A 21,068-nucleotide genomic window follows, 5' to 3' on the forward strand; every position below is an offset into this window, starting at 1 on the left:
GTATGTCTCTTATAGACAGTATATGTATGGGTCCTGTTTTCTCATCCATGCAGCTACTCTATGTCTTTTGATCAGATCATTTAATCCATTTATATTTAAGATTATTATTGATATGTAGTTGTTTATTGCCATTTTATTCTTTAAAGCTGTATTCCTCTTTTGCTATATTCTTTTTCCCCTTTGATCTATTTACAACAGGCTCCTTAGCATTTCTTGCAGCATTGGTTTGGTTGTAATGAATTCTTTGTTTTGTTTTGTTTTGTCTAGGAAGCTCTTTATTTCTCCTTCAATTTTAAACAATAGCCTTGCTGGATAAGTAGTCTTGGTTGTAGGCTCTTGTTCTGCGTTACTTTCAATATTTCTAGACATTCCCTTCTGGCCTCAAGTGTTTCTGTTGAGAAGTCGGAAGTCATCCTTATGGGGGCTCATTTGTAGGTGATAGCCTTTTTTTCTCTAGCAGCTTTTAATATTTTCTCTTTATCACTTAGCTTTGGTATTTTAATTATGATGTGTCTTGGTGTAGATTTCTTTGGGTTTCTCTTTAATGGAGTTCTCTGTGCTTCTTGAACTTGTGAGACGTTTTCCTGCATTAATTTAGGGAAGTTTTCAGCTATGACATGATTGAACAAAGTCTCTATCCCTTGTTCTTTCTCTTCTTCAGGAGCCCCTATGATGCAGATGTTATTTCTCTTCATGTTGTCACAGAGCTCTCTTAGAGTTTCCTCAGACTTTTTGAGTCTCTTTTCTTTTTTCTGCTCTGCTTCCATGCCTTCATTTATCTTGTCCTCTAACTCACTGATTCGATCCTCAGCTTCATCCATCCTGCTTTTAATTCCTTCCATTGTGGTCTTTATTTCTGATATTGTATTTGTCATTTCTGGCTGATTCCTTTTAATTATTTCATGTCCTTTTTTATATTTGCTATGTCTTTATTTAGGTGTTCGTAATGACCATCTATTGTTGTTCTAAGATCTTTGAGCATCCTATCAATCATTATTTTAAACTCTGCATCTGGTAATTTGGTTATATATGACTCATTCAGAATTTTGTTTTTAAAGGTGACAATATTAAATACTGTGCTTATAAAGAAAAAATACTCGGATTTTAAAGACTGGCCTGCCTATACAATATTATATGCCTAAAAAAAGTCTCTTGAATCAATGTTCCCAAAAGTTAATCATGTAAAATATAACCAAGTGGGTTTATTGCTTAAATGAATCCTCCAATAAATCCTTCATGACTTATGATTATAAAGTCTTCTGTGATTTTATTTTGCTTTTTTTTTTTCTTTTCAGAGAGAGAAAGGGGGAAAAAGGAAAGTAGAGAGATGAGAAGCATCAACTCATAGTTGTGTCACTTTGGTTGTTCATTGATTGCTTCTCATATGTGCCTTGACCAAGGAAGTCAAGCCTACTCAGTGACCAGTCTTGGGCTTCACCTTTGGGCTTGCCCACTTGAGTGCCGGATCACTGGCTTGAATGTGAGATTACAGACATGATCTCATGATGGCTGGCTTACACCCTGACTGACTTGAGCCCAAGACTGCTGGCTTGAGCAAGAAATCAATAGCTTGGCTAAAGCCCCCTAGTCAAGGCACGTATGAGAAGCAATCAATGAACAACTAAGGTGGCGCAACTATGAGTTGATGCTTCTCATCTCCCTTCCCGTCTGTCCCTATCTATCCTTCTCTCTCTCTCTCTCTCTCCCTCCTTCCTTCCCCCTCTTTCTCAAATCAATAGTAAAATTCTTTTAAATTTTAAATATAAATAAATAAACAAATGGAGTATTGTACTCTAACATACATACATAGATGAAAACATAATTACATGTTTCTCCCCCCAAAATTTTTTAGGTCTTTTTATATAAAAGATATCAATTTACATAAAGACCTTCTGAGTGGATAAGATGTGGGAAATCTAGTGTACTACATCTTCACACTTGAATTAAATGTTAAAATTATCTTACAGTGAAAGGTCCAACTTTAACACTAAAAGAACATTTTTTAGAAACATATATCTAGAAAAAGAAGCCTGATTCTCTTACTAACTAAAAATAAGAGACAGATTGTAACAGGGAGATCAAGTCTAGAAGTGTAATTAAAGGACTATACTCATCTTGAGAACATCATTATAGTGATCTGGATCTGTTTCATCTCATATATGAATGAGTTTGAGAAAAGAAGAAAAAAAGTCAACAGACTATAATGCCTGTATTTTTCTACTTAGCTCACAGACAATACAAAATAAAAACTTTAGCCTGACCAGGCGGTGGCACAGTGGATAGAGCATTGGACTGGGATGCAGAGGACCCAGGTTTGAGACCTTGAGGTCACCAGCTTGAGCACGAGCTCATCTGGTTTGAGCAAAGCTCACCAGCTTCAACCCAAGATCACTGGCTTGAGCAAGGGGTTACTCAGTCTGCTGAAGGCCCACGGTCAAGGCACATATGAGAAAGCAATCAATGGACAACTAAGGTGTTCCAACGAAAAACTGATGATTGATACTTCTCATCTCTCTCTGTTCCTGTCTGTCTGTCCCTATCTATCCCTCTCTCTGTCTCTAAAAAAAACAAACTTTAAAATATCACTATGCTGTCCCTGGCCAGTTGGCTCAGTGGTAGAGCACTGACCTGGCATGTGAATGTCCTGGGTTCAATTCCCAGTCAGGGCACACAGGAGAGGGGACCACCTACTTCTCCACCCCTACCCCTCTGCCTTCTCTCTCTTTCTCTTTCTCTCTCTCTCTCTCTCTCTCTCTCTCTGTCTCACCCTCCCACAGTCATGGCTCAATTGGTTTGAGCACATCCTCCCTGGGCAATGAGGATGGCTCCATGGAGCCTCCAACTCAGGCTCTAAAGATAGCTCGGTTGCGATCATGGCCCATTTGGACAACGCATTCACCCCAGACAAGACGGGTTGCCAGGTGGATCTCAGTCAGGCAGCATGTTTGTCTACCTTCCTTATGTCACTTGGAAAAAGAAGGAAAAAAATTAAAAATTTAAAGAAATTTAAAAATATCATGATGCTGTATACCTGAAACTAATATAAAGTTGAATATCAATTAAAATTGACAAATTTTAATTTAAAAAAAATTTTAAATAAAGTAGTAACTTTTCTGGATCATGCTGAAATAGATACAAACTCTTTAGAGACTAGTAAACGTACACTGGCTGTCAAAGTTTACATAATCCCAAAGATTTTTTTCCACAATGAATACACACATGCGCGCGCGCACGCACACAAATCAATAGTTTTAAATACTTCAAGAAGAAAAGAAACCAAAGAATTTCCCTTTCACTTTAGTTTGCACTATCATCAGCACTTCTCTATCAAAGACTTTGGAGAAAAGAGAAGTTATAGATTCTGAGTTTAAAGTTTAAATCATTTCTGTGTGTGTGCTTATCCTATCCACATTAAATTGTTACCATTTAATTTGGTAAGTAAAACTAAGTTTTCCTGCTACCCATTAAATCAGACACAAGCAAATTTAAGTTGAAAGCAAGAAGATAAATGAAAGATTTCTTTAAAAATTTTGAGTTTATTATATTTCAGTATTTCAAATCAAGTGATATGTTTAATAATTTTAGAGAGATTTTTACCTATTTTCAAATCAAAAAATAATTCTACCCATATGTTCTTAAATTTTCAGGTCCATATATACATGTATGCATGTTTAAGAACTATCAAAATCCATATTATTTTAGTAATAAGTTTCTATTACATACGACATATTTTTATAAAAATATATTTTATAGCATATTTAGCTATAATAAAATTATAATATAGAAATTATAAGGTAAGTTTAATACAATCCATAACTATTTCTAGATACTAGTAGCATCTTTACCATTTAAGAAAATTAACATTGCCCTGTCTGTCTGTCCCTATCTATCCCTCTCTCTGTCTCTAAAAAAAACCAAACTTTAAAATATCACTATGCTGTCCTTGGCCAGTTGGCTCAGTGGTAGAGCATTGACCTGGCGTGTGAATGTCCTGGGTTCGATTCCCGGCCAGGGCACACAGGAGAAGAGCCCATCTGCTTCTCCACCCCTCCTCCTCTCCTTCCTCTCTGTCTCTCTCTTCTCCCGCAGCCAAGGCTCCATTGGAGCAAAATTGGCCTGGGCACTGGGGATGGCTCTATGGCCTCTGCCTCAGGCGCTAGAATGGCTCTGGTTGCAACAGAGCGACGCCCCAGATGGGCAGAGCATCGCCCCCTGATGGGCATGCTGGGTGGATCCTGGTCGGGCACATGCGGGAGTCTGTCTGACTGCCTCCCCATTTCCAACTTCAGAAAAATACAAAAAATTAAAAAATTAAAAAAAAAAAAAGAAAGTTAACATTAACATCAGCCCTGAATCATATCAAATAATTCATGTAAATACAATCAATGAGTTATCTCACTTCTCACCTGGCCTGTCCAGTTGATATGTTCCATTCCTCTCGCTGAGCAGTACTTCGTGATTTTGATTTGTCTTTGCAAACAGAATCAGGTTGTTTCAAAGTGCGTTTGGCTGGAGGAGACACGTGGCTATCACTTAAACTACCATCAACCTCAGATTTCTGAAAGACAAAGTTAAAAATATATTTATTTTCCTATTAAAATACATAGAATTGTTTAATTCTTAGATAAAGTATAGCATCTATTCAATCAATAAATATTTACTGAATGAGTCACTCTACAAGTATAGCACAATGTAATAATCTGTAAATTCAGAAACAAAAAGTTAGAAATGTTTAGTCATGTTTGTATTTTAAAACATTTTCAAGCCTACAGAAAAGGTGTATGTGCCTGACCAGGCGGTGGCGCAATGGATAGAGCATCAGACTGGGATGCAGAGGACCTAGGTTCGAGACCCCGAGGTCGCCAACTTGAGCGCGGGCTCATCTGGTTTGAGCAAGGCTTACCAGTTTGAGCCCAAGGTCACTGGTTCGAGCAAGCGGTTACTCGGTCTGCTGTAACACCCCCCCCCCCCGGGTCAAGATACATATGAGAAAGCAATCAATGAACAACTAAGGTGTCGCAACAAAAAACTAATGATTACTGCTTCTCATCTCTCTCCATTCCTGTCTGTCTGTCCCTATCTATCCCTCTGACTCTCTCTCTGTCTCTGTAAAAAAAAAAAAAAAAAAATGATACTGTACATCAAGGGTCCCCAAACTTTTTACACAGGGGGCCAGTTCACTGTCCCTCAGACCGTTGGAGGGCCGGACTATAAAAAAAAAAACTATGAATAAATCCCTATGCACACTGCACATATCTTATTTTAAAGTAAAAAAAACAAAACAAAACGAGAACAAATACAATATTTAAAATAAAGACCAAGTAAATTTAAATCAACAAACTGACCAGTATTTCAATAGGAACTAGGCTCCTCTCACTGACCACCAATGAAAGAGGTGCCCCTCCCAGAAGTGCGGCGGGGGCCGGATAGATGGCCTCAGGGGGCCGCATGTGGCCCGCGGGCCGTAGTTTGGGGACCCCTACTGTACATACTACACCTATCCATCACTATCATATTTATCACTGATCAAGTTGGTGTTTCTCTACTGGAAAGCCTATTTTTCCTTTGTATTTTATTAGATTATGTGGAATTCTAATAGTTTGGCAATATCTTGTTCCTCATCAAACCTCCACCCACCAGCCTCTTGCCTTAAATCCATCACCATTATGATTACGATCATCTAATCCCATTATTCGGTCTACATTTTTTAGTTGGCAATCTACTTTAAAGAGTTTTCCACTCCCCTGCTTTACCCACTTCATTTACTCATTTATAAGACTATACTTTCAGGAATCATTTCTATAGTTTGTTATTTACTCATTTATTTCAATAGGCACTTCTGAATTCTTATTTTATTTATGGGTTATAATCTATGGTGGCATTCAAATATTTTTTTTTTTTTTGTATTTTTCTGAAGCTGGAAACGGGGATAGACAGTCAGAGACTCCCGCATGCACCCAAACAGGATCCACCCGGCACGCCCACCAGGGGGCAACGCTCTGCCCACCAGGGGGCAATGCTCTGCCCCTCCGCGGCGTCGCTCTGTCGCGACCAGAGCCACTCTAGCGCCTGGGGCAGAGGCCAAGGAGCCATCCCCAGCGCCCGGGCCATCTTTGCTCCAATGGAGCCTCGGCTGAGGGAGGGGAAGAGAGAGACAGAGAGGAAGGAGAGGGGGAGGGGTGGAGAAGCAGATGGACGCTTCTCCTGTGTGCCCTGGCCGGGAATCGAACCCGGGACTTCCGCACGCCAGGCCGATGCTCCACCACTGAGCCAAACGGCCAGGGCCGGCATTCAAATAATTTAACAACTGGTTCTCTGCCCTAATGATCATTAAAAAAACAATATATCTAAAGATAGTTTACTATTTCATGCATTCAGTCTTAAATAAGAACAATAAAAGGGATACACAAAACTAGATTATAAGTTTTTAAATATTTAATGAAAAAATATTAAATAATACCTGACAAAAAAACAATAAAACTGTTATTTAAGATATTTCCATTATGTTTCTTGATCGGCGTCCTCACTTGCCATTTTTTTTTCACTTATGGATGTAATGAACACTATGGGTGCTTAGAATAAACTGTTCCGCAGATGAATGTTAAGAAAAAGTAAGGAGTCTGACCAGGCAGTGGCACAGTGGATAGAGTCAGACTGGGACGCAGAAGACCCAGGTTAAAAACTCTGAGGTCGTCAGCTGGAGTGCGGGCTCATCTGGTTTAAGCAAGGCTCACCAGCTTGAGACCTAGGCCACTGGTTTGAGCAAGGGGTCATTTGGTCTACTGTAGCCCTCCCCCTCCCGTCAAGGCACATATGAGAAAGCAATCAATGAACTAAGGTGCCACAAGAAAGAGTTAATGCTTCTCATCTCTCTCTCTCTTCCTGTCTGTCCCTATCTGTTCCTCTCTCTGTCTCTGTCACCAAAATAAATCTAAATAAATAAATAAATAAATAAATAGAGTAAGGAAGGTAAATTTGTGATTTCTACATTGGGTGGCTTCCCAGGCACCTACCTTAGAGAAAACCCAGATTACAAGTGCTATTTTAACAACTAGTTCACTAAATTCAACAAAAAATTAGGTAATCGGTTCTGCCAAACTGGTGCAAACAGGCTGAATCCCACCACTGGTTATTCCATTACTCTATTTATTTCGTTCCTCAAATTATAAAAGATTTGGCCATTGGAAGCCCTTTCAAAATGGTTCCTGTATCTTCTTGACATGCATCCACCATTTTGAATATTTCCTTACTTTTTGGCACAAAAGAAATCTCCAAGCTCATCTTCTACTTTCGCTCCCTGACCCTAGAATTAGCTATTTCTGCAAGGAGCCTTGGTTCCCTTGTGTTAAGGATGGCATTTAGAAACCAAGATCTGGGCAATATGTACGCTCAATGCTACTGGGGGTTTCACTGCTACTAGGTCCTCTCAGCAAAGAGAACTAGATAATGTATGAATACACACACACACACATACAATCTATACCTATTTCTTTTTTTAAATTGATTGGTTTATATTTTGGAGAAAGAGAGAAGGGAGAAACATCAATTCATTATTCTACTTATACATTCATTGGTTTTTGGTTGTTGTTTTTTACAGAGACAGAGAGAGAGTCAGAGAGAGGTATAGACAGGGACAGACAGACAGGAACGGAGAGATGAGAAGCATCAATCATCAGTTTTTCGTTGTGCATTGCGATACCTCAGTTGTTCATTGATTGCTTTCTCATATGTGCCTTGACTGCGGGCCTTCAAAAAGACCGAGTAACCCCTTGCACAAGCCAGTGACCTTGGGTCCAAGCTGGTGAGCTTTTACTCAAACCAGATGAGCCCATGCTCAAGCTGGCGACCTTGGGGTCTCAAACCTGGGTCCTTGGCATCCCAGTCCGACACTCTATCCAGTGCACCACCGCATAGTCAGGCATCATTGGCTTATTTTTATATGAACCCACAGCGTTGGCATATGGGGACAATGCTCTAACCAACTGTGCTACCAAGCCAGGGCCTATACATATTTATCTGTGCATGAATAATGAAAAATAAACAAATGTGTGTACACTAATGCTTCTAATTCTAATCCCACACCTTAAATTTCTTTCTAGACATTCTCTTTTCTGTTTGTAAACTCTTCTCAGCGAGAAACCTGGTTTCCATCATCTTCAGCACATTTATTTTTATGTACTCTATCAATTAATTAATTTATTTATTTTATTTTGTTTTGTATTTTTCTGAAGTTGGAAACAGGGAGGCAGTCAGACAGACTCTTGCATGCGCCCGACCGGGATCCACCCGGCATGCCCACCAGGGGGCGATGCTCTGCCCATCTGGGGCATTGCTCTGTTGCAACCAGAGCCATTCTAGCGCCTGAGGCAGAGGCCATAGAGCCATCCTCAGCGCCGGGCCAACTTTGTTCCAATGGAGCCTCGGCTGTGGGAGGGGGAGAGAGAGACAGAGAGGAAGGAGAGGGGGAGGGGTAGAGAAGCAGATGGGTGCTTCTCCTGTGTGCCCTGGCTGGGAATTGAACCTGGGACTCCTGCACGCCGCCAGGCCAACACTCTACCACTGAGCCAACCGGCCAGGGCCAATTAATTTATTTAAGGTAACCAATCTCTCAACCAGAAACTTCCATCCAACACACTTCAATTACTGCCTCCCCAGCTGCATGTCCTCAGACTACAGGAAGGTCACTATCTGCACAGCAGCTCTCCTCTTCACCATGCAATTCCCTGGGACACCGGGTGGGTGGGGAAGAGAGTGGGGGAAAGGATCTTTTCTTTTGAGACAGTTTAACTGATATGGTAATACTTTATCACTTGACATTATATTGACATTATAGATCAGTATTTCAAAGGAATATATGATCATTTTCAATAAGCTACCATAAAAAATATTTGATTTTGGTCCCCTTTTATGCTACAATTTTTTTTCATTTTTATTTATTGATTTTAGCGAAGAGGAAGGAAAAGAGAGACAGGAATATCGATCTGTTCCTGTATGTGCCCTGACTAGGGGTGAACCAGCAACCTCTGTGCTTCAGGATGATGCTCTAACCAATTAAGCTACCCAGCCAAGGCTGCTACAAATTTATTTTAAGAAAAAAAATACTAAAAAACTATCCATTTCATAAATGCATATTTCTATATATGCAAAACAAAGCAAAAACTACATTCTACAAATAGTCAAAATATAGCCACAAACATAAAAATACTTACAATGTATGTTTAAAGACATTGAAATATAACCTATAGAATTAATTTACTTACTAAAAATTTTTTCACAAAAAGACCAATTTCTAGTTTTGTGATTTAATACAATTTTATCATGAGCTAGTTTTAAAGCCACAAGACTATACTCATATTCAAAGGCACAAAGAGAAAAACCATTAGAAATTCAAACATCAGAGTGTCTATAATTAAGAATAATAAACATGTTAGTTATGTAACAATGTACCACAACTTATTAGTTTGAGCTCCCAAGAAACACTGGTTAGATACTTCCAAACTATCCTCAGTAGACTGACTACCCTTGTCACTCCAAATGTGCTCTACCCTAATCAGAAACCAAGTTTGACAAGACCCCCAGGTGGTTTGTGTGAACATTAGGGTTTGAAAAGCATTATTATCTTTATTATATGTGGCTTAAGTGTCTGTTTGTCGCCGATAGCTTATTGGTTGCTTGCGTAACTGTACTAGCCAATGCGGTGAAGTTGCCAATGCGGCTGAACGCAAATTGAGCAGGTCAGGGGGAAGGTGAACATTTGTTTGCATTGGCAATCATCTGTTTTACATAAAAACTACGTCTTAACATAATTTCTTTTAAGAATGCCTCCTAGAAAATACAGCACTGAAGAGGAGAGAAAAGGAGCTAAAGCTGCACAAAAACAGCTTTCTCGACAAAAAGAAACCACTGAGCAGAGAAAGAAAAGGCTTGCTTCAGTCGCAGAACAATGTGTCTTCCTCGGCAAAATGAGACTGATGAGCATAGAGAAACAAGGCTTGCCTCAGATGCAAGACAAAAAAGCCTGTCTCGACAAAATGAGTCCCTTGAACAAAGGCAGGAGAGAAATGCAAAAAAACAGAGTAATGCTGACCAAAACGCAAAAAGGATTAAAACAGTTTCAAACGGAGAAACTTTAATTTTTGAGCATTCCTCTAGTGACATGAATATTAAATGTGAACACTGTCAGTCCTTAAACTTCAAGTTAGAAACTAATCGATTTGACCGTGTCAAGAAAGGATTTTCTCAATGTTGCAAGTACGGAAACATTGTAGTTCCACTAACTGAGAATTATCCACCACTCTTGAATTATTGACTAATCAGCCTCCAAATAGCAAACAGTACATGGATAGCATTCGATCCATTAATGGTTCGTTTGCTTTTGCGTCCATGGGAAACAAACCAATTGACTTGCCTGGACCAGGACTTTATTGCTTTCGACTTCATGGTCAAGTTTACCACCAAACTGGAACTTTGCATCCTTCTGACGGGAAAAGAAAGTTTGCTCAATTATATATACTTGATCCCTCAGAAGCCAGTTCAGCACGTTTAGAATGGAATAAAAAAGTTCCTGAGACCTTACTTAATGAAATGGGGGAATTATTTCAAGACATTAACCCATTTGCTACTGCATATAAAATGATGCACGAAGTTGAAAAAAAGTTGGCCTCTAATGCTATAGCAAGCAATGGGGCGTCCTCGCCGCCTGCCCTGGGTAATTCAGTTTGAATAAGCAGACACCTCTACACAAATCATTTTAATTACAATTTATAATATCTAGAACAGCGGTCATTTTGTATGACTGCCGGGCTTTCTAGTATAACATATTCAACAAGTACTCATTGAAGAAGTAATGTTCTATTGTTTATTTGTGAACACAAATACTGATACCTATAAAACTATATACTATACCAGTACTTTTTTAATTTTTTTTTATTATTATTTATTCATTTTAGAGAGGAGAGGGAGAGACAGAGAGAGAGAAGGGGGGGAGGAGCTGGAAGCATCAACTCCCATATGTGCCTTGACCAGGCAAGCCCAGGGTTTTGAACCGGCGACCTCAGCATTTCCAGGTCAATGCTTTATACACTGCGCCACCACAGGTCAGGCTATACCAGTACTTTTTAAGACCCATCTCTATCCTGAAATCTTATCTAAAGAATCCAACCTAACTGACCTTTCCCCTCTACTAGCTGCAACCTTACAATACATTTTGGCAGTTAATTATATTCAACTTAGTACTCTATGTTTACCATCATTAACTGGTAACCAAATCTTGAGATACTAGCAATATTTTAAGTTCTTTAATTTAAAAATATTACCCCATTTCAAAAAAAAATTACTATTTCTTTTTCATTCCACACAATAGCAATCAAAACAATCAAGATTTCCCCAAGTTTGTTCAATAAATTATTAACAGAAATTACTAGGGGGAAAAAGAGAAATTATTAGGCAAAACAAAGGAAAGCTAATGGTCAAATAAGTTTGGAAAATAATATAGCCCAAGGTTTTGGTTGCAAGACTTCTAAGAGTTTTACTATGTTAATATACAGTGTAAGTCTCTAAGTATGGAAGTTGGTAGAACATTTCACAAACGTATTTGATCATGCTTTCTTTTTTTCATGAAGCATCTGCAGGTAATAAATTTTCAAACATACTCTGGGAATAAGTATTATGTACTTATTGAATTAAATAAAAAATAAAATATTTGAAGTTCAGTCATTTTTGAAATAATTTGAGTTATTACATAACTCTTTGATTTCTATTTAAATGAATTTGTATGTTTATTGGTCAGTCTCTCCTATTCTACTGGCTTTTTTTCAGTTCCATTCTAGGCTTCTCTCAAAGTGTCGTCTACAAACTACCTGAATCAGAAATCACCTCGATTTCTCATTGGAGAAACAAAACCTGTTAAACTATAATCACCTGAGAGAGATATTTTTAATGAGGGCCTCTAAACAATTCTTAGTACACGGAAGTTTGAGAACCTCTGGCACATAACACAGTTTTAAGTCTAATATGAAGCACATAATACTAACTGCTGCACTAAACTATAGTACTTCTCTTATGGAAGGGTTTCGGTCTTGGCTCTGTGACAGAAACCACAGAATAAATAGCATTAAAAAAGGATCCTTCCTTCTAAAGAAATGTAGAGATTTAAGTAAAGCAAATGAGTAAGATGTAAATATGTGCAAAATTATTAACTTTGGGAAAGCTTTTACCTACAAAACTGATTCTAACAGTTTATCTTTAATAGGATAATCATAGGTTCAAACTTAACTTTTTCACCTTCAAAGCATTTTACTAGTTAATTATAACCTAACCCTTTGAGGAAAGGCGTTACCAGTTTCAGGCAAAAAAGTTTAAGAGAGATTATGCAATATACCCATAGTTATTTGGCAATCTATGTCAGTGTCATTACAACCCATAAGTAGGAAAGGCATCTCAGACTAAGGGAAAAATTTCATTTAACAATGTTTATCGAGAACCTACTGTGTACATAAGACGTGAGGGCAATGGTAAAATAGATTAAGACCTACTTGAACTCAATATATATACAATCTACTGGATTGACAAACAGTCATAATGGTGATATATAGCATATATTAGTAAATACTATTTTAGAAGTATACAATTCTCTAAAAACAAAAAATAAAAATGAGAACTGTGAGTAGAGATAAAGGAAGATATCATAAATGATGTAGACTTTATTTTGTAACAACATAATATTGGAGTATATAGAATGCTCAGAGGAACATGATTCAAGAATGAGATAAGTTCCGAGAGAAGCAGTATAATAATCGTGTCCAATGCTACAGAAAGTAAAAGTACAATGAAAAAAGTCATTTTACCTAAGTGACATTTTTTTCTAAACTCTAATCTTATAAACATTAATTTTTCCAATTTTCAAAATCCATTTTCTCAAGTCTCATCAGCTACCACAAATGCTGACCACTATTCCCCCACAAATCACAAAAAAAAGTAGGCAAAAGACCTTGAGAATAATGAAGCAAATATTTATGCTGTTTCAGTTTTCAGGGAAAGCTTCATGCTCATATCAAAATTCATCAGAAATCCAGAACCTGATCTTAATGTAAAGACAAAAACTATATATCCAAGTACAACATTAAAAAATATGAAATTCAAGGACATAACTGGATTAGCAGACCACTAAATTAATTCAAGATCTGATGATGGCCTCATCCACAATTGCAGAAGTAGAAAATAAAAAATTGGTTCCAGAAAGCAAAATAAATAAGATATTAGTGAAACTAGTATTCAAATTAAGACAATAGGGCAGGTGTAAAAGTGGTTGTTGTTTTTTAGTGAGTATGGGAGGAGGCCAGGGCAAAGACCTTTAATGAAGAAATGTTATGCTGAATTCTACTTTTTTTTTTTTTTTTACAGAGACAGAGAGAGAGTCAGAGAAAGGGATAGGCAATGACAGACAGACAGGAACGGAGAGATGAGAAGCATCAATCATTAGTTTTTTGTAGTGCGTTGCAACTTCTTAGTTTTTCATTGATTGCTTTCTCATATGTGCCTTGACCACGGGCCTTCAGCAGACGCAGTAACCCCTTGCTGGAGCCAGTGACCCTGGGTCCAAGCTGGTGAGCTTTTGCTCAAGCCAGATGAGTCCACGCTCAAGCTGAGCTGGCGACCTCGGGGTCTCGAACCTGGGTCCTTCCACACCCCAGTTCAATACTCTATCCACTGCGCCACGGCCTGGTCAGTTATGCTGAATTCTAATTTCAAAAGTTAGGCTTAGAATTCTAGCCAGAAATCTAGGGAGAAGTCTATCGGGCAGTAGGAAATTCAACAGAGGTAGAATGAGGCGAGGACTAGAGACAGATATGAAATGGTAATAAAAGAATCACAGGTAATAAAAAGAATGAAAAAATAATAAGGCAAAAGTCAAAACATTTAAAAATGCCTACATTATAGGAATGAGCAAAAAGAAATCTCATATACACTAGAGAAAATGGTGTCTCACTAAAACAGGAGGAATGATGTTTGCTCCAAAAAGACCAAACAGGAGAAAAGATGATAAACCTGTGGACTGGCATTTTACTAAGTAAATTAGCTACAGTAACTTCTGATAGGGTAGTTTCTGCAACATGCTGAATGGAAATCACTAGATGAAGAACTGAGTGGTAAGAAAATACAAGAGATGACTACAGCCTGACCAGGCAGTGGCGCAGTGGATAGAGCGTTGGACTGGGATGTGGAAGGACCCAGGTTCGAGACCCCAAGGTCGCCAGCTTGAGCGTGGGCTCATTGGCTTGAGCAAAAGCTCACCAGCTTGGACCCAGGGTCGCTGGCTCCAGCAAGAGGTTACTCAGTCTGCTGTAGCCCCACGGTCAAGGCACATATGAGAAAGCAATCAATGAACAACTAAGAAGTCTCAACGCACAATGAAAAACTAATGATTGATGCTTCTCATCTCTCTGTTCCTGTCTGTCTATCCCTCTCTCTGACTCTCTCTCTCTGAAAAAAAAAAAAAAAAAAAAAGAGATGACTACAGAGTTACTCTTACAAGAAGTCTCAGAATTAAGAGAGAAAGAAGAAAATAAATACAGTCAGAGAAGTCAGAAAAGGAGTTCCTTTTTAGAAAAGATAATACAATTTCTTATAAATAGAAAAAAAGAAATCGCAGAAGAGAATAAAATAAAATGAAAATCTAAAGGGTAAGATAACTGATGTGAAAAAGATCCTTGAAGGGACAAGAAAAAGAGAATGAGGTACATTATCCCCAGGTCAGATCAGAAAGTATCTGGGTGCAATCAATGTTTTCCAATTTCCTTTATAGGAAAGCCTTTTTTTCCTACCTTTTTATTTTTTTAATTTATTTTTTTTATATATTGATTTTTAGAGGGGGGGGAGAGAGAGAGAGAAAGAGAGAGAGAGAGAGAGAAAGGGGTGGAGCAGGAAGCATCAACTCCCATGTTTTTGACCGAGCAAGCCCAAGGTTTCGAACCGGCAATCTCAGCGTTCCAGGTCAACGCTTTATTCCACTGCGCCACCACAGGTCAGGCTTTTTCCTACCTTTTTAAAAAATAAGTCCTCCTGCTTTCACTAGAAATAGAAGTACAGTCAATTTCTTTTTCTTTCATTTTAAAACAAATGCACAGAAGCAGCAGTTACCATGACTGCAGAAAACAAAACTTTTACTGCTACTTATTTGCTTAGGGCCAACCGTATTCTACAAAATCCTAAAACTCAAGGACATACAAGGTCCTAAATTTTCCTCAAATATCGCAAGAACACTGGCTTACTAGCTTAATATTTCTAAACAATCATCGTGAAAGAATATGAAAAGGAAAAATATATATAGAAATGAGATGAGATATTGTAAAAAGATAAAAATAGTCCATTATAATTTAAAATGAATTTTTCTTTCTCCTAATGTTTTTAATCTGAAAATATTATATAAATAAAATGAGAAAGCAACAATGTGGGTACTGAAAAATGCCACAGATTTAAAAGTTGGACTGAACCAGTCTTACACTATAGCACTACCACTGTAATTTAACTATTTATCTCGTAAGATTATTAGAAGAAACAGGTGGGTAGTATAAATATTATACCTACAGCTTGACAATGGATACAGTATAAAATAAAGATACTTGTTTGGCTCTGTAGGACTAATAAAACTTCATAAATTTATTAATTATCTTCAGTTGACTCTTGTATGTGCCCTAACCAGAGATCAAAACCACAACATTGGCCTATCAGGATGACACTTTAACCAAACGAGCTACCCTGAGCTACCCAGCCACAGCTATTATCTTTAATTCCTTTCATAAAGAAAATTTATTAAGCATATATTATAGTGTTACATACTAAAGGCACTTGATAAGAAAGTCTCTGCCCTTCAAGGAAGTTAAAGCCTAACTTCTTAAAAGGTATAAAAACTTTTATTTTTACTTTATTTATTGATTTTTAGGGAGAGAGAGAAAGGGGGTAAAAGCCAGAAGCATCAACTCATAGTAGTTGCTTCCTGTATGTGCCTTGACCAAGCAAGCACAGGGTTTCAAACTGGTGACTTCATTCCAGGTCAATGCATCATCCACTGTGCCACCATAGGTCAGGCAAAAGGTATAAAAACTTATTGTTGCTCAGAGTATTGGGGAGTGGGATGTATACTGATTTAGCCTGTTGATGGGACAATTTGGCAAAACCTATACAAATTTAAAATACATATATCTCTGACCTAGTAATTCAACTTCACCTAAAAGTGAAAGGCAATTTTAAAAACAGGGAGGCAACCTAATTGTGTAAAAACAGGGAACAGTTAAGTAAGTGGACGATACAGTGACACAACAAAATATTAGAAAGTCCCCAGAAGAAGAGAAGAGTTAAGAATGTACATGATACATAGTTGACTTAAATAAATTAGTTATCGCCTGACCAAGTGGTGGCACTCTGGATAGAGCATTGACCTGGGACACTGAGGACTCAGGTTTGAAACCCTGATGTCGCTGGCTTGAGCATGGAATCATGGACATGTTCCCACAGTCACTGGGTTGAACCCAAAGGTCACTGGCTTGAGCTCCCCGCCCCATGGTCAAGGCACATATGAAAAAGCAATCAATGAACAACTAAAGTGACACAACTACAAGTTGATTCTTCTCATCTGTCTAGCTGCATCTTTTGAGGAACTCTTAGAATCTAACTGAAATTTACATGAAAAAATAAAAATCCTTGAATATCTAGGTCACTCTGAAAAATAAAAAAGAGGAACTTGCCTTTTAGGATATTAAGACACATCTCAAACCACATTCATATAAATAGTATGGTACCTCTACAAAAATAAACATATCAAAATAAATAAATAAATAAATAAACATATCAACAAAAAAGAACAGATTAGTCTAACTGGTGGTGGCACAGTAGACAGAGCATCAACCCGGGATGCTGAAGTCTCAGGTTTGAAACCTCAAGGTTGCCAGTTTGAGTGTAGGCTCACTAGTTTGAGCACAGAGTCGCCAGCTTGAGTGTGGACATAACATGACCCCATGGCCACAGGCTTGAGCCCAAAGGTCGCTGACTTGAAGCCCAAGGTCACTGGATTGAGCAAGGGGTCACTGGCTCGGCTGGATCCCCAGTCTAGGCACATATGAGAAGGAATCAATGTTGGCTCTGGCCAGTTAGCTCAGTGGTAGAGCTTTGGCCCAGCGTGTGGATGTCCCGGGTTTCATTCCGGTCAGGGCACACAGGAGAAGCGCCCATCTGTTTCTCCATCCTTCCTCTTCTCCTTCCTCTCTCTCTCTCTCTTCCCCTTCCACAGCCAAGGCTCCAAAGGAGCAAAGTTGGCCTGGAAACTGAGAATGGCTCCACAGCTTCCGCCTCAGGTGCTAGAATGGCTCCAGTAGCAATGGAGCAACATCCCAGATGGGCAGAGCATTGCCCGTTAGTGGGCATGCCGGGTGGATACCGGTTAGGCACATGCAGGAGTCTGTCTCTCTGCCTCGCTGCTTCTTACTTCAGGAAAATACAAAAATAAATTTTTTTAAAAAAAAAGGAGAGAAGCAATCAATGAACAACTAAACAGTGCCACAACAAGTTGATGCTTCTCATCTCTCTCCCTTCCTCTTTCTTGCTCACACACACACAAAAAGAGAGAGAGAGAGAGAGAGATCAGAACAGAACACATGGGAATCTAAAGTGGTCCTTCAAAGGATAGGTTGTATAGTAAAAGCAATAAAATAAATCAAAGACCTAAATAAAAAAGGTAAAACTATATGTGTGTACAGGGTCACAATGTAAACAGTATCCCTTACTTTGGGACAAAAAAAGATTAAAAGTCACTGGGTTGCCTGGCCAGGCAGTGGTGCAGTGGATAGCAGGGGTCAGGAACCTATGGCTCGCAAGCCAGATGTGGCTCTTTTGATGGCTGCATCTGCCTTGCAGACAAATCTTTAATAAAAATATTAATAACGTTAATAATATAAAACATTCTCATGTATTACAATCCATTCATTTCCTACCGCTCATGTTCATGGTTGCAGGTGGCTGAAGCCAATCACAGCTGTCCTCCAAGATAACACCAAATTTTTATTGGATAATGTGTAACGTACACAGGTCGTTGTATGGCTCTCACCAAATTACATTTTAAAATATGTGGCATTCATGGCTCTCGCAGCCAAAAAGTTTCCCGATCCCTGGGATAGACCATCGGACTGAGACGCAAAGGACCCAGGTTTGAAACCCCGAGATGGCCAGCTTGAGCGCAGGCTCATCTGGTTTGAGCGAAGCTCACCAGCTTGAACCCAAGGTCGCTGGCTCAAGCAAGGGGTCACTCAGTCTGCTGTAGCCCCACGGTCAAGGCACATATGAGAAAGCAATCAATGAACAACTAAGGTGTCACAACAAAAAACTAATGATTGGCCCTGGCCAGTTGGCTCAGTGGTAGAGCGTCGGCCTGGCATGCAGGAGTCCCGGGTTCGATTCCCGGCCAGGGCACATAGGAGAAGTGCCCATCTGCTTCTCCACCCCTCTCCCTCTCCTTCCTCTCTGTCTCTCTCTTCCCCTCCTGCAGCCAAGGCTCCATTGGAGCAAAGTTGGCCGGGGCACTGAGGATGGCTCTGTGGCCTCTGCCTCAGGCGCTAGAATGGCTCTGATTGCAGCAGAGCAATGTCCCTGATGGGCAGAGCATCGCCCCCTGGTGGGCGTGCCAGGTGGATCCCAGTCGGGCACATGCAGGAGTCTGTCTGACTGCCTCCCCGTTTCCAACTTCAGAAGAGTACAAAAACAAAACAAAACAAAAAAAAACAACTAATGATTGATGCCTCTCATCTCTCTCTGTTCCTGTCTGTCTGTCCCTATCTATCCCTCTGACTCTCACTCTCTCTCTCTCTCTGTCTCTGTAAAAAAAAAAAAAGTCACTCGGTTAGCCTGACCTGTGGTTGCACAGTGGATAAAGCATCGACCTGGAATGCTGAGGTCTCCAGTTCAAAACCCTGCACTTGTCTAGTCAAGGCACATATGGGAGTTGATACTTCCTGCTCCTCCTCCCCCTTCTCTCTCTTTCTCTATCTCTCACTCTCTCCTCTCTAGGAAAAATGAATAAAAAGAAAAAAAAAAGAGACTCATTTATTAAAAAAAAAAAGTCACTGGGTTAAGGTTAGGCTTATATAATACTCTTGGAAAATAAGAAAACATAGCAAAACTAGTAGTAAATAGAATAATAGGCAAAAAATATTAATAAGTATTTCAGAAATGAGGAAATTTAAAAAATACTCTGCACATAAACAGTTGCTCATAACCATTAGTAATCAAAGAAAAGCAATCAAAAAGGTAAAAAATTTCAAATATTGGCAGAGGTGTGGAGATACAGAAATCCATATAGTATACTACTCCTAGAAATAGAGACTAGAGCAGCTAACTTGGAAGTAATATTTATTTTAAGTACATGTATACTCTATTCCACTCTTGAGGTCAAGGGACATTGTATGGGGGAAATAACTTCATTGCAGCATATAACATATAAGGAGTGCACTGTACAACTCCAAGAGGTGCCATTCACATAGAATATAGTATGAATGGTGCCTCCTTGACTTTTGCAACATGGAAGTCCTATAACACATGAACCAAAGAGACAGAAATGCTTGCCCACATAGCACTTACATTTTAATGTTGTGCCTGATAAATATCTTTTGACTGAGTATAAGAACAAAGTTAAAAGCAAGACTCACCACCAAAAGTTAGGGTTGATTACCTCCTAAGTATCTGTCTGGCAAGTTTAAAGAACATATTTTATGAGGACCTAAAGCACCACTGCTTCAGAGATCCTGATTTGGGTCCTAGAATACAGGCACAAATTAATAATGCTAAACATGTTTAATTCACTAGTGTTTACCTTCATATATAAATAGACCACAAAATGTCTTTTCAAGAGGTTTAAAGTAGGAATATTTTTCTCAAATGAAAAACACACATCTACCCCAAAGATAAATAGATTCCAGAACATAAAAGAAAATACACACAATGATAAATCAGTATCACCAAGCAGAGGGAAAGATGGCAATACAAGTATCCCTCTATTGGAGACAACAAGCCCCACATTTAGTCTCTTTATAGGGATATTCTTTTTCCCAAGCCACTTTTAAAATATTAGGAAGCAAAGATATTGCAAAATTATCTCACAATGTGCCTGTTCCTCTTCCTATACCCACCCCCTACAATCAGGCAGCAAGCAATTACTGAAAATCGCTGTTATAAAATTCATATCCCTACAGGCCACTGTTCCTACTTTCAGTCCCAGTGCAACCCTAGACACAACTCCAGATAGTATAGTAAAAATCTGTCTATACACAGTATGCACAGAGTGTACTGACTATGCAACAGCTGCCTTCCACACTTCTTCAGGTATTTGAGGAATCCACTGATTGAACAGCATCAAATAGTAATACAGATGAGATAGTGACATACAAGTGGAGAAGACAGAACTAGATTAGATATTATCCTTTCTACTTGGCCTTCTACTGGCCATTTAACCAGACCTAGAGATTTATATATTTACCTATTTGGCCTTCTACGAGCCATTTAATTTCTGCAGCAACTCAATACTCTCAGCTGTAAAACAGGAGCCCCAGCCTTACAGGGCTGATGAAGGGATTAAATGAAACAGCATTAAACACCTGGTATGAGATGCTAAATAAACTTTAGTTTATCATCTCTTTATTTATTGTCTCTTTATTAGGCTACCAACAGATGGGCAGACAGGCAAAATGCAACAAGTGAAGACTGTCAATATTTAACTAATTTTAAAAAGAGGCATACTTTCCATTCATTCATTCAAAAACTATTACTGAGCAATATTATTGCAGGCACTCAGGAGACAGCTGTGAACATGACAATCTCTGCCTTTAAAGAACATAAACATTCAGTGAGGAAAGGATTAGAACTCTTACCTTCTGAGCATCTATATCAGGGGTCCCCAAACTTTTTACACAGGGAGCCAGTTCACTGTCCCTCAGATCATTGGAGGGCCAGACTATAAAAAAAACTATGAACAAATCCCTATGCACACTGCACATATTTTAAACTAAAAAAACAAAACGGGAACAAAT

At 38.8% G+C, this 21,068-nt stretch overlaps 1 protein-coding gene and 1 pseudogene across 5 annotated transcripts in view; one reads left to right on the plus strand and one right to left on the minus strand.

Annotated features, from left to right (window-relative positions):
• The window catches only part of ATAD2B (ATPase family AAA domain containing 2B), a 160,683-nt gene that overhangs the window by 132,460 nt on the left and 7,155 nt on the right, over window positions 1-21,068 (minus strand). For all 5 annotated transcript variants that reach the window (XM_066386307.1, XM_066386306.1, XM_066386304.1 and 2 more), the window contains exon 2: window positions 4,407-4,558. In XM_066386307.1, coding sequence (XP_066242404.1) covers window positions 4,407-4,558 — 152 coding nt within the window. The remainder of the gene's footprint in view (window positions 1-4,406; window positions 4,559-21,068) is intronic.
• LOC136407244 (small nucleolar RNA U3) lies at window positions 5,775-5,845 on the plus strand (annotated as a pseudogene).

This window comes from Saccopteryx leptura, chromosome 5 (genome assembly GCF_036850995.1).
Source record: "Saccopteryx leptura isolate mSacLep1 chromosome 5, mSacLep1_pri_phased_curated, whole genome shotgun sequence".
NCBI lineage: Eukaryota > Metazoa > Chordata > Mammalia > Chiroptera > Emballonuridae > Saccopteryx > Saccopteryx leptura.